The sequence below is a fragment of the Pongo abelii genome, chromosome 10 (assembly GCF_028885655.2).
Source record: "Pongo abelii isolate AG06213 chromosome 10, NHGRI_mPonAbe1-v2.0_pri, whole genome shotgun sequence".
NCBI classification, from domain to species: Eukaryota; Metazoa; Chordata; class Mammalia; order Primates; family Hominidae; genus Pongo; species Pongo abelii.
The window spans coordinates 68,569,398-68,593,463 of NC_071995.2; the positions used below are offsets into that span (position 1 = coordinate 68,569,398).

The 24,066-nt window shown below is 39.5% G+C and overlaps 1 protein-coding gene and 1 long non-coding RNA gene across 5 annotated transcripts in view; one reads left to right on the forward strand and one right to left on the reverse strand.

Moving 5' to 3' along the window:
* The window catches only part of PTPRB (protein tyrosine phosphatase receptor type B), a 121,290-nt gene that overhangs the window by 49,325 nt on the left and 47,899 nt on the right, over window positions 1–24,066 (reverse strand). For 2 of the 3 annotated variants that reach the window (XM_024257344.3, XM_024257345.3), the window contains 7 exons: window positions 21,970–22,230; window positions 16,030–16,293; window positions 11,406–11,669; window positions 5,738–6,001; window positions 4,939–5,202; window positions 3,588–3,851; window positions 9–278 (listed from right to left, as the gene is read on the reverse strand). In XM_024257344.3, the coding sequence (XP_024113112.2) occupies window positions 9–278; window positions 3,588–3,851; window positions 4,939–5,202; window positions 5,738–6,001; window positions 11,406–11,669; window positions 16,030–16,293; window positions 21,970–22,230 (1,851 nt within the window). The remainder of the gene's footprint in view (window positions 1–8; window positions 279–3,587; window positions 3,852–4,938; window positions 5,203–5,737; window positions 6,002–11,405; window positions 11,670–16,029; window positions 16,294–21,969; window positions 22,231–24,066) is intronic. The other variant, XM_054527399.2, reaches the window with a different exon arrangement.
* Window positions 1–24,066, forward strand: part of LOC129049161 (uncharacterized) — a 58,535-nt gene that overhangs the window by 14,887 nt on the left and 19,582 nt on the right. The gene's annotated exons all lie outside the window — the stretch shown is intronic.

Genomic DNA, 24,066 nt, shown 5'->3' on the forward strand with positions numbered 1-24,066 from the left:
CTAATTACCTGTTCGGCCTTCAGTCTGGGCTTCCTTGCTAAAGAGGCCTCCGCTGACAGTTAGGATCTGAATCTTGTAATTTTTGCCTGGTGTTAGATCTTCAAATTTGTGTTGCTTAGCGGTGGCTGGCTCTGATGTGTTGCGCAGAAGGATTCCATTTTCAGTTAGAAGCAGGATATCATATCTTTCTGCCACACCAGCAGCTTTTTGCCAACTTACTATTAAGGAATGACTGCTGTATGCATTGTCTGCAGTTACTCCTTGGACAGATGCTGGAACTGCAGAGAGACAAGTGGAGCAACAAAACACAGATTTTATCACTTAGGGTAAAGTCATCAATTGAGAAAAACTCCTGAATCAACTGCAGGTAGAAGATGATGCGTTTGCTTTATTTGTGTGGCATTGACACTTTCTGTGTGGTCTTATGGAGAAAAGAGGAGAAAGGATTTCTTGGCCTAACCTGTCTGTTCAACTACTTTGATTCTCCATTTTTTCTCTGAATTTAAATAGGATCTCAGATAGAAAAGTTAGCGAAAATGGCCCTGATAAATATGCAGAGTGGTGCATACCTATAAATCTAGAAAGTGAAGAATGCTGAGCAAGTTCGTATTCAGTGAATGTGGGTTTGATAGTTGAATTATGTCTCCTGTTTAGACTTTTATTACTAACATTAACTAAGGTCAAAACTTTAAGCCTTGACTTCAGCAGTAGTATATACTAGTATCTGTTCTATTGCTCCTGAGGTGAAAGGCAAAATAGTATTATTGTTATTATAATAATATTTTCTGTCCTAGGTTCATTTATTTTCTCATTCTACATAATCTTCTCAGATTTCATCTATGTCCATGGTTTGAAGTGTCACCCATAAGGTGACAACTCCCAAATTTAAACTTTCAGTTCAGATGTTTCTCCTGCTTTTGCAAATTACATCTCTCCCGCTTTTGCAAATTACATCTCTCCCTGAATGTACCACAGACATCCAACACTCAAGATGTCCAAACTGGACTCCTTATCTCCCTTCCCCAGTGTTCTCATTGTTTTTTGTTTCTATCTCTTGGTTCAAGTCAGAAACTTCAGTTGTCACTCTCACCCTTGTACATATAATCAAATACGAGTTTTATTTCTGTATCCTAAATCTTCTATCTCTTGAATCTAGCCACTCTCTGCATACTGCCACTACCTCAGGACCACATCATATCCTTTAGCAAGTATAAATGAGACCATACATTATTGCAACTGCCTATTGACCAGTCACTTGTGTCCTTACCTCCTACTCTTTCAATCTGCAGACTCTATCTAGCATATTTTCATAGCACTCCCATGCTAATGGCCCTACAGTGGCTCTCCATAATTCCAAACACCTTCACAGGCAAACAAAGCTCTTCGTGATTTGGTCTCTCTACTTAGCTGGCCACATGGCTCACATTTTTTATTCTAGTATACTTTTGTTTTTTATACTTTTGGTAGAGATGGGGTTTTGCCATGTTGCCCAGGCTGGTCTCGAACTCCTGGACTCAGGCTATCCACTCACCTTGGCTTCCCAAAATGCTGGGATTACAGGCATGAGCCACTGTGCCCGGCCTTTATTCTAGTGTACTAAATAAGGTGTAGGTCCCCAAATGTGCCATCCTTTCTCTCACCTCCAGGGCTTTGTTTTCTCTGTTGGAACCAAGTCAACTTACATTTCACCTGGATGACTCCTTAGTCTTTCTTTAAATACTACTTCCTCCTGAAAGCCTTCCCTGACTCTTCTTGTTTGCTCCTCTAACATCTCATAACCACTTTTTTCTTAGCACTTACCACGTTTTACTGTAATTGCCTTTTTACTTTTCTATCTCCTTCACTAGATTATAAGATTCTTGAGGTTAGGGGCTCTGCCTTGCTACTGAATGCCCACTTTCTTTTTTTTGAGACAGAGTCTCACTCTGTCACCAAGCTGGAGTGCAGTGGCTCACTGCAACGTCCGCCTCCCAGGTTCAAGTGATTCTCCTGCCTCAGCCTCCCGAGTAGCTGGGACTACAGGTGCGCGCCACCATGCCTGGCTAAATTTTTTTTTGTATTTTTAGTAGAGACGGGGTTTCACCATGTTGGCCAGGATGGTCTCAATCTCTTGACCTCATGATCCACCCGCCTCAGCCTTCCCAAGTGCTGGGATTACAGGCATGAGCCACTGCGCCCAGCCGAATGCCTTCTTTTTTTTTTTTTTTGAGGCAGAGTCTTGCTCTGTCGCCCAGGCTGGAGTGCAGTGGCATGATCTCGGTTCACTGCAAGCTCCGCCTCCCGGGTTCACGCCATTCTCCTGCCTCAGCCTCCTGAGTAGCTGGGACTACAGGCGTCTGCCACCATGCTTGGCTAATTTTTTGTATTTTTAGTAGAGACGGGGTTTCACCGTGTTAGCCAGGATGGTCTCGATCTCCTGACCTTGTGATCCACCCATCTTGGCCTCCCAAAGTGCTGGGATTACAGGCGTGAGCTACTGCGCCCGGCCCGAACGCCCACTTTCTAACACAGGATTTGTCATAGCGTTAAAGATATGCAGATATAGATATAAATATAGATATGAAATAGAGGCATAGTAGGGCATGGTATAGAAGCCCCAGACCCCACAACTAAATAAGTGGTCATGAGAATGGGAGACATCTAAGAAGTATTGTGTCACAGTGGAGAGGGCATGAGGTTTGGGGCCAGACAGACCTAGACTTGAATTATAGCTTTAGGTCTTATTATATATGTATCCTTGATACTGTTTCATAAGCTTTCTGAGCCATACTTTCCTCATCTGTAGGAGAACTATAGTATGGCTAGAGATCTTTCAAAAATAATACATGAATAGTGATATTGATATAAACAGATATATTATTCATACATTTGATACTTGTTTTTTTTTAGCTCTACCAGGTAAAGTAGATGGCACAGATGTGTACTCTTTCTTAAAAGGTAGAACTTTTGAAAAATGCATAATTATGGAAGTCTCCTTATTAAAATTTATTTATTTATTTATTTACTTACTTACTTATTTACTTACTTATTTATTGGGACAGGGTCTCACTCTGGTTGCCCAGGCTGGAGTGCAGTGGCACGATCACAGCTCACTGCAGCCTTGACCTCCCGGGCTGAGGTGATTCTTCCACCTCAGCTTCCCAAGCAGCTGGGACTACAGGTGTGCACCACCACGCCTGGCTAATTTTTTATATTTTTAAGAAATGGGGTTTAGCTATGTTTCCCAGGCTAGTCTCGAACTCCTGAACTCAAGCAATCTACCTGCCTTGGCCTTCCAGGGTGCTGGGATTACAGGTGTGTGTCACCGTGCCCAGCCTGCTTGTTAAAATTGAAAATTTTATTATCCTTTAGCAAGTATAAAAATGTGTTCAAATGATTTGGTTTCTGATTCCCTTTCATTTGTTTTGAAGATCTCTATTAAGAGAAAAATGCAAAGAATAAACGAGTAAGGCTCTTGAAACCATTGAATTGTACAAACTTTGGTGGTTTTAAATCTGGATTTGTGAATAGCTGAGCCCATTCACTGTCCCATTTTGGAGAACCATGAGGCATTCTACAATCTAGCCCTTCTCCAGGTGGATGCTTACCTGTCCTCCCAACCACATTTATCTGATTCTTCAGGGATCCGCTGACTGAGGCAATCATGATCTGGTACTGTACCCCGGCCTCCAGTCTGTGGAACGTATGCTCAAAGACGTGCTTGGGAATAGTCTGAGAGTCAACCTTTTGACTGTGCCTGAATGCCGACACCGTGTAGGAATCAACGTCTCCCCCACCAGGAGTCCAGTTCACCGTCAGGCTATCTGTTGCTCCATCGGGAGAAATGTGAATATTTTTGACAGCACTAGGAACTAAAAAAGAAAATAAATTTAAAAGTCATCACTTAGAGAATGAACTGTTGAAATTTTCAAACAAAGTTTTGAATGCTTCTGATGTTTTGGCACCCACTGAGAGAACTCACATGAAAAAGAAAGTAACAATTTGCCACTTTTCTCTGATTTTTCTGTGTGAACTGAAGTTGACGGGGGAAAGCTTAGGGGGAAGTCAAGGCCGGCGAGTGGAAATGAGGAATGCTAATTATATAGCGAGGGGCTAGTTAGGGTGCCTTGGTCCAAGTTTTGGTTTTCTCACTCACTAGCTGTGGGACTACAGGCAAATTACTTGACCTCTGTAAGTTTCAGTTTCTTCATTAGGAAAAACAGCAGTGATGATAATACTAACCAGCCCATAGAGTTGTGAAGATTGATTCTTTTTTAATTTAATTTTATTTTTGAGGTAGGGTCTCGCTCTGTTGTCCAGGCTGGATTGCAATGGCATGATTACGACTCACTGCATCCTATACCTCCTGGGCTCAGGTGATTCTCCCACCTCAGCCTCCCCAGTAGCTGGGACTACAGGCACGCACCACCATGCCCGGCTAATTTTTTTGTATTTTTTGTAGAGACAGGGTTTTGTCATGTTGCCCAGGCTGTGCTTGAACTCCTGGGCTCAAGCTATCCTCCTGACTTGGCCTTCCAAAGCATTGTGAAGACTGAACAAGATGTAGACATAAAATGCTTTGCTGTGGGTCTGGTTCATGGTGAACTGTCAGTACATGTTAACTACTATGGCAACACTCCTAAAAGAGTTCTAAAGAAATGATACCCAAGTAACACTTAATTCTTAATCTGTGTGCCTCACAAGCACCAGCTGATCACATCAGTTCATTGCTATTTCTCTGAAAGCACCCTCCAACCCCCGCCCCCCCGACTCTCTGCTGACATCATACTTCATTTTCATTCATCCAGGTTGGACATCATTGTCACTATCAAGATGACTTTGTCCCTTCTTGCTATCTCCCTTTTACCCCTCCAAATCCTCAGTCGAAATACCTGGACTACCCAAAAGCTAAATGCACCACTGCATCTATTCAGGTTCAAGAACAGTATTTCACATTACCTGTGAAGCCCTCAATGAAGGCTGACTGCTGTACATCCCCACTAATCGTCAAGACAAGAATTTTGTATTGGCGGCCTGGTGTTAGGGAAGTAAATCGATACTCGGTTGCGGTATTTACAAGGTAAAAAGGAGGAAATACTTTCATGTCATTGAAGAGCAGCTGGATCTCATACTGGTCGACATCCCCATTAGCTCCTGACCAAGTCACATGCAAGTCCTCAGTGCTCCTGTTCCGCAATGTTAGATCCTTAACAGGCTCTGGAACTAGGGAGAAAAATGAGAAGACATTTCAGGAAAGGAACTGATCAGAGTTTACCTACATAATAATTTATGAATCACATTCAAGGAACTGGCAACATCTCCCTTCCCCAAATAAACCACTAGCACTACTTCATGCATAATTAAATAAGAAAAATTGGAAGCAACTATTAACATTGTGATTTTTTCCTGACATAAATGTTACATGATCAGCATTGGTAGAACATAATTATAAAATGAGTTATGATCTCAATCATAAGATAAAACAAGAAGTCTAGAATCTAAATGCCATGATGCAGGAAGACAGGGAAAAAAAATGGGACATTTAGCCTTCTTGCTCCCTCACTATGTTTGCTTTTATCTACCAATAAATATTCTGTAATTATAGGCCATGGCTTGGCTGAATGATGTTAGTGCCAAGTGAGACTTACTGGGAATGTAATGTACTAATGAATAAGCAGAAAAAATTCAAGGTTCAGATAAATTACTCAGAGACTTTCAAGTCCAACCAACTGTCAGATTTTGCAATCGTTCTACTTACTTGTTCTCCCATTCCCTTGTTCACTGGCTTCATATTGCCCACTTTTTGTAGTAACAGTGACACTGTACAACCGTCCAGGGACTAGCTGAACAAATACACATTCGTTTTCTGACTTGGGAACGCTTTTGGTTTGAATGAAGTTGTTTTTGTTTTTAATGGTGACTTCATAGTGATCAAAGTCTCCAGTGGCATGCACCCAGGATACCCTTAAATAGTCACTCCTGGCTGAGTTGCTAACACTGACTCCTTGGACTTTGTCAGGCACTGAAAAGGAAACAGAGAATAACTAAATATTTATTAATTCTGAGTGAGTAATTGATCACAGATGACAAGCTGGGACAATAAAAATACAGAGTAGATTATTATTGTGTGTATTTAAAAGAAAAATCTTAGAACTTAGGTTACAAATTTCTGGAGGGGAAAGATTGTTACACTATGTGGAGTGATTAAATGGATCTTTTAACAGAAGCTGATGAACTCATTCTAAGCCTGCTGTTTGCCTGCACAAAATGTCATGTATAAGATGGAACATTAAACATGATGGCTGATGATTAATATGAGTGATGGTAAATGATATAGATAATTCCAACATACCTTGCTGACTCAAAAGTTACTAAGAGGAATATAAGCAATCCCCCAACCCACCCCCCTCAAAAAAATGAGGCTATGCGTGGTGGCTCACACCTGTAATCCTAACACTTTGGGAGGCTGAGGCGGGCAGATCAGTTGAGGTCAGAAGTTTGAGAACAGCCTGGCCAACATGGTGAAACCCCGTCTCTACTAAAAAATACAAAAATTAGCTGGGCATGGTGGTGCACACCTGTAGTTCCAGCTACTCGGGAGGCTGAGATGGAAGAATCACTTGAACCCAGGAGGCACAGGTTGCAGTGAGCCGAGATCACATCATGCCCCTGCACTCCAGCCCGGGTGATGGAGCAAGACTCCATCTCATAAAAAAAAAAAAAAAAAAAGAAAAAGAAAAAGAAAAATGGAAGAAGAAACACATATTGGTTATTTGCATAATAAATGAAGAGATTTTCCACATCATTGGTGATCAAGGAAATGCAAGTCAAAACCACAGTGAAATACTGTTTTACATCCATTTGACTGGCAAAATTAAAAAAACTATATAAAAACCAAGTGTAGAAGAATATGTACAGGATACTGGATAATGAATATATACATATACACACATACACACACACAGTGAAATATTATATAAGTTATAATTAATTCCTTAACTCAAAACACAAAAATATGGATTTCTTGTCCTTAACATCAAAACATAAAATATGGATGAATCTTATCTGTATAAGCAAAACATCTAAGTCCCTAAGATATTAAATACTGCATTAAAAATACCTTTTTAAATAATGTTAAAAACAACAAAAAATTTTAAAACCCATAATTTTAGGCCTGTATATAAATGCAATAAAACTATGCAAGATGGAAAGCAAGGGAGAGGTGAACATAGGAGTCAAGATGTTGGCTACCTTTGAGTGAATTCGTGAGGTGGGGACCACATACTTCGATGTAGGTTATTGTCAAGGTCCTAGCTTTTATTTTAGGTAGTGGTTGGTTTCTTGTGTACATGTTAAATTATTAAAAATTACTAACTAGATGCCTAAAACGTAAAGGTGGCAGTTGATGCATGGTTTCTTTTTTCTTTTCTTCTTTTCTTCTTTTTTTTTTTGAGACAGAATCTCACTCTGTTGCCCGGGCTGGAGTGCAGTGGTGCGATCTTGGCTCACTGGAACCTCCGCCTTCTGGTTCAGGCGATTCTCCTGCCTCAGCCTCCCGAGTAGCTGGGATTACAGGTGACTGCCACTACGCCTAGCTAATTTTTTGTATTTTTAGTAGAGATGGGGTTTCACCATGTTGGCCAGGCTGGTCTCGAACTCCTGACCTCATGATTCTCCCGCCTCAGCCTCCCAAAGTGCTGGGGATGCATGGTTTCTTGAACCGAGAATTATGATTAATACAATTTTGTGCATGTGAGGTTCTTTCCAATATATAAACAAAACCATTCTGTATATCTGTGGTCCCCTCCCCAACCAGTAAATAAATATATGCATGTTACTTAGGAACACTGTGGAATAAGGCAATTCTGTATTTAGAGCATGATATTAAGGAAATTTCATTTTTCCATTTGGGGCTGAATTTTAATTCAACAGTAGGCCACAGATTCATTACTATTTCATGGTGACTGGCCATTATACATATTAATGAGGAGGAGCATTGAAAAAGAGGCATGAACTCTTGTCCCAATACTAGCATGTCCTCTAGGCCTGTACAGCCGCTGTCTGTATTTGGTATATATTAGGGGTTTCTGATCTGACCACATGCTAAGGCTGTGTCCAATTTTTCTCCTCTACTTTTTCTCAGATCATGAAATGATCCAGAAATTTCAGTATTTTGGCATAGAAGCTCCATTTTCTTACACCTACAAGTTGCATTAGCATCCTTTGTTGCCTTGTGTTTGTTGATTAGTGTTTAGAATATAGCTCACGACAGATATGGAGCAAGGACAGATATGCTTTCTCCAAGATATTTACCTAAAACCAATTACAGTGTTGTTAGAATACAGTCATCACAGAGTTAAGGAGAGGAAATTATGAAGTGGCATTTTATGCATGGGCTAAGAAAGGTCAATGATCCAGGCAATTTGCTGAAGGCAAAGCAACTATTACGGGAAGAAAATCCTGGCTGAATATCATGTTAAGTCAATAAGGAGCTCTCCAGGTTGGAACGGGGTAATTTGTGGAGACCTGCCTTGCTACACGGTGAGATGATGTGATACAGAATTAGAAATATTGGTATTTTCACCCAAAATGTAGAACAGGAGCATCAGAAATGGAAAAGGGCATTAAGATAATCAGCCAAAATCATCAAGAGAACAACTCAGACATGACTCTCCAGTTAAACTGATTTGTCGGGGTCAATGATTTGCCTCCATTAGTCATGCACCAAGTCCAAGTTCATGCTGGTCAAGGAGTCAAGAGGATGCACTGAATAAAGAATCACTTTCTTGCATTTTAAAACAATCTCAGCAAAAGACTTTGCAATATTAAAGTCATACGGATAGGAAATCATCATGAATTGACATTGGTATTCCATTTGCTTGGTAGATCTTCCTCCATCCTTTTATTTTGAGCCTATGTGTGTCTCTGCACGTGAGATGGGTTTCCTGAATACAGCACACTGATGGGTCTTGAGTCTTTATCCAATTTGCCAGTCTGTGTCGTTTAATTGGACCATTTAGTCCATTTACATTTAAAGTTAATATTGTTATGTGTGAATTTGATCCTGTCATTATGATGTTAGCTCGATGTTTTGCTCGTTAGTTGATGCAGTCTCTTCCTAGTCTCAATGGTCTTTACATTTCGGTATGATTTTGCAGTGGCTGGTACCGGTTGTGCCTTTCCATGTTTAGCACTTCCTTCAAGAGCTCTTTTAGGGCAGGCCTGGTGGTGACAAAATCTCTCAGCATTTGCTTGTCTGTAAAGTATTTTATTTCTCCTTCACTTATGAAGCTTAGTTTGGCAGGATATGAAATTCTGGGTTGAAAATTCTTTTCTTTAAGAATGTTGAATATTGGCCCCCACTCTCTTCTGGCTTGTAGGGTTTCTGCCGAGAGATCCGCTGTTAGTCTGATGGGCTTCCCTTTGATGGTAACCCGTCCTTTCTCTCTGGCTGCCCTTAACATTTTTTCCTTCATTTCAACTTTGGTGAATCTGACAATTATGTGTCTTGGAGTTGCTCTTCTCGAAGAGTATCTTTGTGGCGTTCTCTGTATTTCCTGAATCTGAATGTTGGCCTGCCTTGCTAGATTGGGGAAGTTCTCCTGGATAATATCCTGCAGAGTGTTTTCCAACTTGTTTCCATTCTCCCCATCACTTTCAGGTACACCAATCAGACGTAGATTTGGTCTTTTCACATAGTCCCACATTTCTTGGAGGCTTTGCTCGTTTCTTTTTATTCTTTTTTCTCTAAACTTCCCTTCTCGCTTCATTTCATTCATTTCATCTTCCAGGGCTGATACCCTTTCTTCCATTTGATCGCATCGGCTCCTGAGGCTTCTGCATTCTTCACGTAGTTCTCGAGCCTTGGTTTTCAGCTCCATCAGCTCCTTTAAGCACTTCTCTGTATTGGTTATTCTAGTTATACATTCTTCTAAATTTTTTTCAAAGTTTTCAACTTCTTTGCCTTTGGATTGAATATCCTCCCGAAGCAAGGGGTTGGTAGTTAGGTAACACATCCTTCAATTTCTGGTGATTTTTAGGCTCCAAGTTGATCAATATGAGACCCTGACATAAGACTGCTTTGTAAATAGAAATCTGCTTTTCAGATCTAAGTCATTATCATGATTGTCAGTGTAATTAGGCTTAAAATTATTCAAGGGTAGGGATAATCTCTTTATATCCCTGACTAGTGCTCTTGGATACAGCATGATGGAACGGACAGCACTGGAGCTAGGCTGAGCTCCACTACCAGTCAGCCCTGCAACCCTGGAGAAGCCACACTCCTTCTCTGGGACTTCCTTTATATCCAAATGAGGAAATAGGATTAGATCATTCTAAGGACCCCTTCAATGCCAGCATCCTGTAACAATATAAATCAGAGGTTCTTAGCTTTTTGGGGGTCACAGAAACCATAAGAATCTGATAAAAGCCATGGACTGTTTCTTCTCAAAGAAATGCATATACCTTTCCTATCCCCAGCAACCTCATAAACAATTTCAGGGGTTACTACATTCCTAAAGTCTCCCATGAACCATGGACTCCCAGGTGGAACCCCTGATCTAAGTGATATCTGATTATTCCTTTGCCAAGTATTTACTGAGTGCCTACTAAGCCCCAGGTCCTGTGCTAGGTAACAGGATAAGGACAATTGTCTCAGAACCTCATGGAAAAACTGACATTTTAAAATACAGAAATCAACCCATGGCTTAGTAGGAAACATTTGACAATGTATCAATGCCAACCTTAAGCAGAAATCTCAGGTATAAACCCCAGAAAGCATAAATATATTGGGAAAATGGTAGCTATTTAAATTTAATTCTTTCCAGCACACTGGACTGAACATTCGTTTCCTTTGCTAAGATTTTTGCTCCCTAGTCCCAGAACCATAAAGGTTCACATTTTCACCTTGTGTGAAAAAGGATGAATAGTGGTTTTGACCAACAGACATTTCAGGATGGATTTTAGGATGGAGAACTTTGTAGGCACTGGAGTCATTCAGAACTGGGTTTAAAACCAGGATCTGAAACATACTGGCTGTTTAACAAGGTAAACAGTTGGGCAAGTTACTTGACCTCCCTGAACCTTGGTTTCCTGATCTGTAAAATGAGAATAATAACAATGACTACCTCAATAAGGAGTTCACAAGGGTTAGTTATAGTCAAGATATATAAAGCCAGGCCCTAGCAACCAAAAAGTACTCCATAAACGGGAATACTTTTTACACTATTTGAATATAATATAAATTCTAGTCACACAGGGTCTGCTCACATAAGGAGTTTCTTGGGTTAAAATACGAAGACCCCATAACAGTTTTGTGATGTCAAGGGCCTTTCATCCCATCATTACAGAATTGCTACAGCTCTGTGGTGCCTTGAGCCACATGTGAATTGGTTCTTACGGAGCCCTGAACCTTCATACAGCCTTACCTGTCCGCTCTTGGCTGAAGGAGTGATTTTCACACTTGCCACTCCTTGTAGTTATAGTCACGGTGTAGAGGCGGCCTGGGGTGAGGGAGCTGAAGGAACATTCTCTGACAGACTTGGCAATGACAAGGGACTGAACCACCTTGCCGTCATGAGACAATGTTACCTCATAGTTATCCACATCTCCGGGCGCCGGCAGCCAGGAAACGCTGAGGTAGTCATTACGACCGGAATTGTTCACCGTTACTCCACTCACACTGGAAGGGACTGTGATTTTGAAAGGTGCGGGGGGGGGATTCAAAAAGAAAAACACAGTCAAAAGTCTGAGTCGTCTATTGCAGTCAGCACAAACCGTGGACTCACTCAGGAGATCTAATCTGATTACATAAGAGGTCAAGGAAGTGTGTGGATTTCACTCAGCTTCCAGAAGCTGAGTGTTCTTACATCAGAAGACTAATCAAAATAAAAATGTCCGGAGGCCTTTGGGATGCCTCGTAAATACAAGGATGCCAGTACTGCATTTTTATGGGGTTGCTGTTTGTAAAGCATTTCAAGTGGAGGCATCTTTATAGAATGTTTTAGAAGGTTCTCTGTAAGAAAGGGAACAAATATTTCAACAATCCAAATGAATCAACTTGAACCAAACTTACCAATAAAGCAAAAATGTTTGAGTGGAAAGGGGAAGAATACGATAGCTTTTCTAAAGACCTTAAACTGGGATAGCTTCAATTTTCTTGTGATGAAGTTATTTATTCCTGGGAAGTAATAGCTAACACAACCAGAGGGACCGTTTTCCCTTTGCAAAGCATTTCCTGCCCTCTAGTGGTAAGAAATAAGCCTAAAAACCTATCTTGGAAGTAAGAAGTCTGGAAGCTGGACCAAAAAAGGGCAGAGAGAAATACTATGGCGATAATGGGTTTTCTGATGTCAACTATAATAATTTGCTTATATGAATTGGGGATTAGTGTCACAAATGTTTACTGAGAACCTACTATTTGCCAGGTATACAAAAATGAAAAAGGCATGAATGTCTTCAAGAAGTTCTCTGGTTGGATGTATAGTCAGCAAATTAGTAATTGCAGTATTGAGTAAAAGTTGAACCACATATCAGAAATAGGTGCCCATTAAATAGTACCGCCATAAATGAATGTAGGGTTAAAATATTACAGTATATATGAACTGCACTACTGTTTTAATCATTAGTTGATTAACTTAACTAAACAGTTTCATATGATTGTCAATATCAGTCCATCACTTATAATGGACAGGATTTGGCTAGATGACTTCTGAGAATCCTTCTAATGTAATACGCTTGGACTTTGTGAATTAAGCTCCAAAGCATACCTTATACTTAAAAGCACTTATCCATCACTAAAAATTATAAACTGCATTCTAGTGAACAACTCTGGTAATGTTGATCCACATATATGGACATTTCCTAGATATAAAGTTGAACTTTTTAGCCAGAAGATTTATATATTGGTACATCTCTTCCTTCCTTCCTTTTCTTTCCTTCTTTTCTTCCTTTTTTCTTTCTTTCCTTCCTTTCTTCTGCCATCCAACCATCCACACATCCTTTAGTTGCTCTCAAAAGCAACTCGTTATGCTTGTTTTTAAAAACTGCTGGAAATATTTGCAACTACCAACATTTTATTAGAAAAGACACAATTATCAAAAGTTTTCACAGAAATATGATTCACATGTTTAAGAAAAAATAGATACAAAATTTGTTTTTCCTTTAGGATGAGCATTTTCCCAGATTAGAATTAGATTTGTTAAGTATATCTAATATCTTTAATTTTAAATATTCTGCCTTCTTATCTGGGCTGGGAGGGTTTATTTATATGTTTTAACTCAGTGGAAACAGGTGAAATATACGAATACCTTTCAAAATTATTTCAATATTGACTAATATTTCAGTAATTTGAGGAGATGAGAAGGATTATCAAGGCCTTAGCCACTGAATTCTTTATAATTGACTGTGTACAAAATTTACTAAAAGAGGCACCTTTCAAAATCCCTATTATTGTGCTTCTACAGGAGTCTCCCATTTTCCTCTTTTATCATGATAATGTGCACTCTTCATATGTTTGAGTAAAATAACTCATGCTCATATTTATTCATATTTGATTCTCTCCTCAAAACTTTATGACCATTCTTCAAAGAATTTCTTGTCCCTTTTTTGAATGCTTCTATTATATAATATGGGTCAAATGCTTGTACCTTTATTCTAATTAAAATATAGGTATAAAAATAATTATGTCCCACTTATTTAAAGTGCACAGTTATTTCAAGAGATAGCACAGACTAGACTATTTTAGTAGCTCACAATAAGTTGGACAATCCTTGTGGTATATAAAATGAGAATCAACCTGTGTGGCAGAATACGGTTCCCCGACCATTTCCTTTTCCTCTTGACACACAGCTAGACTGCATTTCTAAGGCTCCCAGGCAGTCAGATGTGGCCATGTAACTGAGTTCTGGCCAGTGGAATGTGGGTAGAAGTGAAATGTCTACTCCCCAGTCTGATGAGTTGTACCCCTCCCCCACCTCCATTTTCTGGAGAAATGGGGAGAGCTCTGAGGACCTACAGCAAAGAAGAGCCACCGATGGTAGGAGACTGGATCCCAACCAATAGAGGCATCCAATCATGAACACCCACATTATACAGTGTCTAAGCACGAATTAAATCAGTCTAATGTGACTGATATAACTGCAAATCACTGGGAAATGAATACAAGGTCGTCCTCAACTCCTCTCCTCAGCTTTATTATTTCTCCTGCCCTATTCTGACACCCAGGGTAGGAGTGAATTATTGTGCATGGATTAAAACACAGAAGCTTAGGGAAATAAGTTAATGGCAGAGCTAGGACCAAAACCTAGGCCTCCTGATTTCCATACTAAAGCTTTTCAGCTCCCTACCCCCAAGTATGCTATACCAATGGATGGTGCCAAGAACCATTAAAAGAAAGGAAAGAAAATATCAGGGAGAAAGAAGCAGGTGACGGGCCGGGCGCAGTGGCTCACACCTGTAATCCCAGCTCTTTGGGAGGCCGAGGCGGGTGGATCATGAGGTCAGGAGATCAAGACCATCCTGGCCAACAAGGTGAAACCCTGTTTCTACTAAAAGTACAAAAATTAGCTGGGCATGATGGTACGTGCCTGTAATCCCAGCTACACGGGAGACTGAGGCAGGAGAATCGCTCGAACCAGGGAGTCGGAGGTTGCAGTGAGCCAAGATCGTGCCACTGCACTCCAGCCTGGCAACAAAATGAGACTCTGTCTCAAAAAAAAAAAAAAAAAAAAAAGAAAGATGCAGGTGACAATGTCAGCTGTCATAGAATGAGGGTAATGGGCGTACACCAGTGAATTTCTACCAAGACTATGAAACATCTTCTCAGTGACTTCGTTGTTCTTCTGGGAGAGTTAATGAAGTTAATGTCCTCTGGGTTCATTAAGTAGGTGAGATTCATGATTTTGGAAAGAGATGCATCTATGATGCCTGCAGCTGATAAACAGACTTTGAGTGTTGAGGATGCAGAAGGAGAAGCCTGAAATCCAACTTACAATAATTATATAAAATTAAGTAGACAAGGTCCCACTAATAATTATCAAAGCTTCTATTGGGTTTATATAATTTTTTTCTTTCTAAGAAATGAACATACATTTTATATATCATATATATTAATTTTTTATGTTCTTTCATTGTATTACATAGAAAATTCTATCTCCTTCCTTGGTGCCATGGCTCCCTAACACACATGACCATAATGACACTTATTTGTTTACTTAGCTTTCTAACAGGGAGCTCTTAAGGTCAAGAAAAATTGTTTAGATAGCATATTAAGCACTTGTTTAACGTTGCTTATGAAAATATATGAGACCTGAAAATTAGATCAGCTCCACCTCTGACCATATTAATTGGAGATCATTTTCTTTTTATGTCTTGCAAACCAAGAATATAAAAGAGTGAAAGATGCTTTCTTTGGGAGGTTTGTTTTGTTTTTTATCCATTATTGTTTACCTTAACTGGGACATAAACATTTCAAAGGAAATCAACTGAATAGGGGATAAGTCTAGGCATCGAGTGAGGAGCTTTTACATGTTCATTGGAGATGTTAAAGTATTCAGCCAGGCATGGTGGCTCACGCCTGTAATCCCAGCACTTTGGGAGGCCGAGGCGGGTGGATCACCTGAGGTCGGGAGTTCAAGAGCAGCCTGACCAACATGGAGAAACTCTACTAAAAATACAAAGTTAGCAGGACGTGGTGGCACATGCCTGTAATCCCAGCTACTTGGGAGGCTGAGGCACGAGAATTGCTGAACCCAGGAGGCGGAGGTTGCGGTGAGCCGAGATCACGCCATTGCACTCCAGCCAGAGCAACCAGAGCGAAATTCCGTCTCAAAAAAAAAAAAAAAAAAAAAATTTCAGAATTTATTCTCTCTTGCCATCACCCATCGCCCAATTTCCATTCCATATACCTTCTGGATGGCTAGCTTTTATGAAACTTAGCTTTTATAAAGGCCAGGGATGAGTCTGATTTTAGGATATTTCTATAATATTCTGATTAGGGGTCTCATGTACTCAGATCTTAGTAAGTCACAGACACATATCTCTACTTCTTACCTGTTCTTCCCTCCACCACCACTTGTCGGGAAGAGATCCCTCCACTCACTGTTGTTACCACCACGGAGTACAGGCTGCCGGACTTGAGAGAGTGGAAGCTGTAACTGCTGTTCTCACTGGAGATGCTTTCATTTTTAATGACCACATTTTCATGGATCAGTAAGACTTGGTAAAATTCTATGTCTCCTTGTGCCTGGGTCCAGTTAGTAGACAGACTGGTCATTCCTTGGTTGGCCACACGCAGGTCAGTCACTTGGGCAGGCACTAAAACAGTAGACAGAAGAAAAAACAAATGACACTTAGTCACCTTAAGAAAGTGTAAGAAAAATGAGTCAAAAAATGGAGACAGACTTGAAAGTGCTAAAAATAATTTTTGTGTTGTTGCTATAGACTCTCAGTTCTAGTTCCTGTGGCATATGGAGAACTACTCCTCTAGAGAGGCTCTAGTACTTTGAAAAAGCTGCTTATATAGGGAATCAAAATTATTTAAGATCCAAAGATGAGATGATGCATGCTTATTAAGTGGTTTTGATTTTAAATTTTAGATAATGAAGGCTGCTATTTTTGAAAACTGCTTAGTTAATGTGATTTTATCTGTCCTTACCCCATGAGAATTCAAAGCTATCTAATCTACCTGAGCCAATGATTGTTATGGGGTGGTATTGGGAATTCCCTTCAGTCTGGTGATTATGGTCTAGCAAACTGGTTAGTTCTATACCGGCACATTCTTAAAGGGGCTGTTATTATACATGAACATGTGATACTAATATAAATTATAATATATATTAAAAAACAATAATGATAATAACAACAACTACTGAATGCCTAGTATGTGCCAGTTATGAGCTATATGTCTCATAAAGGTTACACTATTTGACACCCATTCAGAACTCTATAAAGTTGATTTTATTATTCCATTTATTAACAAGGAAACCAAGGATCATAAAATGTAAGTAATTTAGCCTATATCACAGTACTAACAAATAGCCAACCTGGAACCGAAAGCTGGATTTGTCTAACCCCTAAGCCTGTGTCCTTTTCCTAATTAACAACATTTATTTCTTCCAACTTATCGTTTAACAAATCTTATACACAGATCTTGAAGTTGGCACTTGGTCAACATACATTCTTCTTTGTGCCTCTTTCCTGAATTATAATAATCAAAGGGAAACTTGGCACCCCTCTTTCTCAAAGTTCATTGACTTCTGGATTAAGATACAAAAGTGTTCATTAAAAAAATCCTACTGTATATGGATCAGATTCAATTCTAAAGATTCAATTATAATTCTGAATTTTATATGAAAGGCAAACAGCTACAGTGGCCAAAGCAATTTTGAAAAAGATGAATAAAGTTAGAGGACTAACACCACCTGATTTCACTAAAAATCTTGTAATCAAGACAGGATAATACTGGCAAAGGGCAGACAGAAACATAGATTGATAGAACAGAATTGAGAGCCCAGAAATAGAAGAACAAATATGCTATCAATGGATTTTTTAGAGATCCAAAGGCAATTTCATGGAGAAAAGATAGTCTTTTCAATACATAGAGGTAGAATTATCAGATGTCTATATGCAAAGAAAAAAACCTTCACCCATATCTCACATCATATATAAAAATTAACTCAAAATGGGTCGCAGACCTACATTTAAAACCGAAAACTATAAACTTCTAGGAGAAAACCTTTGTGACCTTGATTTAGGCAGATATTTTTAGATATGACACCACAGCATGATTTATGAAAGAAAAAATTTGATCAATTAGACATCAAAATGAAAAACCAACAGAAAACATTTTGACCAAGGACAAACAAACAATCCTATTTTAAAATCCGGCAAAATATTTGAACAAAAACTTCCCCAAAGAAGATAAATGGGTGACAAATAAGCTTGTGAAAGGATTCTCAAAGCCATTAGACATTAGAAAAAGGCAAATTAAAACCACATGAGATATCATTATCTTATTATAATGGCTATTCCATTAGAATGGCTAAATTTTAAAACAAACTGCTAATACCATGTACTACATGCTGAGAATGTGGAGGAAGTGGAAATTTCATACATTGCTGGTGGGAATGCAAAATTTTACAAAACTTTGGAAAGCAGTTTGGCAGTTTTCTACAAAGTTAAACATGCATTTACCATATGACCCAGCAATATGGGTGGTGGGGATGATAAAAATGACCTTAGGTCTAAAACAATGACTTGGACTTCCCTTTCTGGCAGTATGATAGGCTAGATACCATGAAAATCCTTCTAATAAACACAACTATGCATATTGGATAAAATATGAAAATGTAAATGAATGACTTCTCAGGAATGTAAGGGATTCTCAAAGGCCAAAAAGTAAAGGATAGAGAGGTAATTGGATCATAAAGCAAACTATTGTGTTGAGAGCACCTTTCAGATGCAAATGTAAGCTTTGATTTTATAGCACTGCAGGATATTGGAGAAAGGAGGTAAAGTGTAGATTTTTCCAGGCTGAAGAAACTCATAGGTGACCTTGCATAACATTGGAAAGGCTACATTCTAAGTGAAATAAATAGTCTCTCTTTACTCCCCATACAACTTCAGCCTCCTTAATACTGGATGGAGAAAACAATTTCCTCTGAGAATTCATAACCTTAAGATAGTTTCAGTGTGTTTGCAACCTGAATTTACAAAACCCAGGTGATCAAAAAACCTAAAGTTGACAATTTAGATTAAAGTAGGTCTGGTTTGATAGTAGTCTTGTGCACCTGAAAGAATCAAATGAGAATTCTTTCTGAAACTCACCTTCAAACATGGCCTTAAATAATTTCCACAGAATAAAATTCTAGGGAAAATGAGCTTACAGTAAAAAGAAATCACATACATTTAAAGAAATAAAGCAACATAAACAAAAGGCAGGAAAATCAAAAGACAACAGAACTTAACTCCTGAAGATTTCAGCTATTATAATTATCAGACATAGGATGGAAAATAAACATTGTTAATTTGCATATAACAATACAGGAGGGGAATGAAAATATAACTAAAGAGCAACAGAGCACAACATAAATTTGAAAGAGAGCCAAAGAGAATGCTTAAAAGTGAACATAACAATTAAAATTTAAAACACAGTGGGTAGATTTTAAAATAGATTAGACAAAGCTGAAGAAAGAATTAATGAAATGAATCAAAGATATGAGAAAGTTACCTATACTGTAGTTCAGAGAGAAAACACATGGAAAACATGAAATATATTGATGTGTTCGTATATATGTGTTCTAGAATACCAGAAGATGACAGAGAGGGGAATGGAGAAGGGGCAAGAGGTAATATCGGAGAGTTAATAGCTGAGAATTTCCAGGATTGTAGAAAATACCAATCAATCTTAAGCAAGAGAAACAAAAAGACATATATCTACACCTTGATCATTATTGTGAAACAACTGAACCCCAAAGGCAAAAAAGCAGTCATAGCAAACAGACTCATAGAGAAATAAAAATCAGACTGACAGCTGACTCAGCGCAACAATAAATCCCAGAAAGACTAGAATAATATCTTCTATGTGCTGAGAGAAAATAACTTTAAACACAGAGTTGGAACTTAAGGAAAATATCTTTCAAGACCAAGAGCTATATAAAGATGAGAGCTATATACAAATATGCCCAGCAAAAACAAAATTTGAGAGAGTTTGTCCCTAGAAACTCTCAATGAAGAAATTTGAATAACGTTCTCCAGGATAAAGGAAAATAATCCCAGATAAAACATCTCAGATGCAGGTGGAAAAAATGAGAAAAAAGGTAGTAAATTGGTAGGTAAATCTAAACAGATGTTGACTATATAAAGCAATAATTATATTTTTGTGGGATCAAAAGAGGAGAGAAAAATAAGATACAGGACAATAGTATATACATTGAAAAAGGAAATTTCTTTTTTTTTTTTTTTTTGAGGCAGGTTCTCGCTCTATCACCTAGGCTAGTGTGCAGTGGCAGGATCTCGACTCATGCAACCTCCACCTCCTGGGTTTAAGTGATTCTTATGCCTCAGCCTCCCGAGTATCTGGGATTACAGGTATGTGCCACCACTCCCAGCTAATTTTTGTATTTTTAGTAGCGAGAGTATCTTGCCATGTTGGCCAGGCTGGTCTTGAATTCCTGGCCTCAAGATCTGCCCATCTCGGCCTCCCAAAGTGCTGGGATTACAGATGTGAGCCACGGCATCCAACTAAAAAGGGAAATCTTGATGACTTTGCTTCCAATTACACTGAAAAAATGAAAGCAATTAGAAGATAACTGCTCACCCTACAATGATCCACCTATTGGCATCTGCACCCACATACTCTCTCTTTCCTAGCTGATATGGTTTGGCTCTGTGTTCCCACCCAAATCTCATCTCGAATTGTAATCCCCATGTGTCCAAGGAGAGAGGTGACTGGATCATGGGAGCGGTTTCCCCCATGCTGTTCTTGTGTTAGTGAGTGATTTCTCACAAGATCTGATGGTTTTATAAGGGGCTCTTTCCCCTTTGATCTCCATCACTTCCCCTCCTGCCACCTTGTGAAGAAGGTGCCTGCTTCCCCTTCACCTTCCACCATGATTTTTAAAAATTAATTAATTAATTAATTTTATTATACTTTAAGTTCTAGGGTACATGTGCACAACATGCAGTTTTGTTACATAGGTATACATGTGCCATGTTGGTGTGCTGTACCCATTAACTTGTCATTTACATTAGATATATCTCCTAATGCTATCCCTTCACCCTCCCCCCACCCCACAACAGGCCCTGGTGTGTGATGTTCCCCACCCTGTGTCCAAGTGTTCTCATTGTTCAATTCCCACCTATGAGTGACAACATGTGGTGTTTGGTTTTCTGTCCTTGGGATAGTTTGCTCAGAATGATGGTTTCCAGCTTCATCCACGTCCTTACCAAGGACATGAACTCATCCTTTTTTATGGCTGCATAGTATTCCATGGTGTAATATGTGTCACATTTTCCTAATCCAGTCTATCATTGATGGACATTTGGGTTGGTTCCAAGTCTTTGCTATTGTGAATAGTGCTGCAATAAACATACGTGTGCATGTGTCTTTATAGCAGCATGATTTATAATCTTTTGGGTATATACCTAGTAATGGGATGGCTGGGTCAAATGGTATTTCTAGTTCTAGATCCTTGAGGAATCGCCAGACTGTCTTCCACAATGGTTGAACTAGTTTACAGTCCCACCAACAGTGTAAAAGTGTTTGTATCTCTCCACATCCTCTCCAGCACCTGTTGTTTCTTGACTTTTTAATGATCGCCATTCTAACTGAACTTCCACTATGATTGTAAGTTTCCTGAGGCCTCCCTAGCCATGTGGAACTGTGAGTCAATTAAACCTCTTTCCTTTATGAATTACCCAGTCTTGGGTAGGATCTTTATAGTAGTGTGAAAACAGACTAATACGCCAGCTGACATTGAGGTTAGATTCCCCATGCTCCTTTCTAAAGCCAGTTCCTTCACTTGTGCTCTAGATCCCAATACCTCTTGCCTACTTATGGAATAACTGCAGCAATTCTTCCCTCTCACTTTACATCATCATGATTTCCCTTCTATATCTTCTAGATCATTTCCTCCAGCATAAAACATGCTGTTACTTCTTCTGCCTTTAAAAAATCATCCTCCTTCCAACCATAGTTCCTCTTCTAGATGCTGCCCTATTTCTCTGCTCTCCTTTACAGCAAAACTCCTTGAAACGGTTGTTCTTTACTCTTTTTCAAGTTTAGCAAACTAAATCCAAGCAAAGTAAAAAGAAGGAACTCATAAAGATAAGAATTGAAATTGGTAAAATAGAAAACAAACACAATACAAAGGTTCCATAAAACAATGCCCAGTACATAATAGGCAGTTAATGAATAGTTGTAAATTGCATGTTAAATAGTAATTCAGCAGACAGAACACTTTAAAATGTAAAATTTATAAAGGTTACAACCTGTTCTTCCTTTTACTGAAGAGGAATTTTTTAAGTCTCCACTAATACTGGTGACTGTAGCCATGTATTTTCGTCCAGGCACCAGGTCAGTAAAAGTGAATTCTTTAGCATCTTTGGAGAGTGACTTGTGGATCAGTAAGAGGTCTCTGTCAGCTAGGGAAATGATGTATTCCTCCCATTCTGCTACAGGGGCCTGCCACATGATGCTCAGTGAGGTTTCATTGGCATGTTTGACACGAAGCTGGAGGACAGCCAGCGGGACTGAGGAAAAAGCAATGGAGACTTGGGTCATTGATGGACTGAGGCACATTCATAGAGTATACTTTTGAGAGTTCTCCTCTTCCATCCTTAAGAGTGTTTCAGTTCAACATTTGTTTCATGAATGTCTCTGAGCATTAAAACAAAATCTTATCACAAAAAACTTTGTCCATGTAATGTAACCAGAAACAGAGACTCAATGAGAAAACATCTTGCCAGAAAAGTCATTGATTTTTGACTATATAATACTTTGAGTTTATCTTTTTATATGAATTCTGTAATACAAAAATATTTACTCCAATCTTGTCATTTACAAAATCACAAAGAAAAGTTCCTGTTTGAGTATTTAGGTGGAGTTAGGAGTATCTGTTACCCCCATAGGTTGAGGAGACCAAGTGCAACTTTCCCTCATTTCTGAGGTGGCGGACACTGATGTGTTCACAGAAGGGCAAGTTGGCTGGCAATAATAGCATCTAATTGAGGACTTGTCTCAAAATTGATTCCTTTAAAAGGTTTTATTATTACAATTTCTAGGAGACATTAAGAATAAACTGTTGGTCGGGCGCGGTGGCCCACGTCTGTAATCCCAGAACTTTGAGAGGCCGAGGCGGGTGGATCACTTGAGGTCAGGAGTTTGAGACCACCCTGGCCAATATGGCAAAACTCCATCTCTACTAAAAATACAAAAATTAGCCAGGCGTGGTGGCTCACATCTGTAGTCTCAGCAGGAGGCTGAGGCATGAGAATTGCTTAAACGGGGGAGGTGGAGGTTGCAGTTGCAGTGAGCTGAGATGGTGCCACTGCACTCCAGCCTAGGCAACAGAGCAAGACTCCATCTCAAAAAAAAAAAAAAAAAAAAAAAGAAAAGAAAAGAATAAAGTGTTGCTGCCTTAAATTATGAAAGAATCAAGTATTAAAAATTTTATTGTAAATTTTGCATCCATAAATTTTCTATAAATCCATTCTAATTGAGTCCCTAACTCTCCATCTTCCTTCTTCAGTATAGAGAAATAATTTGATTATTTACATCGAGGCCTACTTCAAGTTACCTGAATAAGGTAAACTGGAGACACAGTTTAAGAAAAGTTTGGGCCGAGTGCAGTGGCTCACACCAGTAATCCCAGCACTTTGGGAGGTCGAGGCGGGTGGGTCACCTGAGGTCCAGAGTTTGAAACCAGCCTGGCCAATATGGTGAAACCCCGTCTCTACTAAAAATGCAAAATTAGCCAGGTGTGGTGGCGCATGCCTGTGATCCTAGCTACTTGGGAGGCTGAGGCAGGAGAATCGTTTGAACCTGGGAGGCAGAGGTTGCAGTGAGCCAAGATCGTGCCATTGCACTCCAGCCTGGGCAACAAGAGTGAAACTCTATCTCAAAAATAAAAAAGAAAGAAAAAGAAAAACAAAAGTTTGGCCTGGTGCCGTGGCTTATGCCTGTGATCCTAGCACTTTGGGAGGCCAAGGTAGGCAGACTGCTTGAGGCCAGTTTGAGACCAGCCTGGCCAACATGGTAAAATCCTGTCTCTACTAAAAGTACAAAAATTAGCTGAGTCTGGTGGCACATGCCTGTAATCCCAGATACTTGGGAGGCTGAGGCACAAGAATTGCTTGAACCTAGGAGGTGGGGGTTGCAGCGAGCCGAGATTGTACCACTGCACTCCAGCCTAGGCCTGGGAGACAGAGCAAGACTCTGTCTCAAAATGTAAAAATAATAAACAAATAAATGTTCTCCTGAGAATTATGCTGACATGCTGAGAGCCCCTAATGTTCCGTGATCTTACATTTCCAAGTTATTTGAGGTGAGTGATAAAATATTGGAGACGACGGAGACGCTTGTCCTGT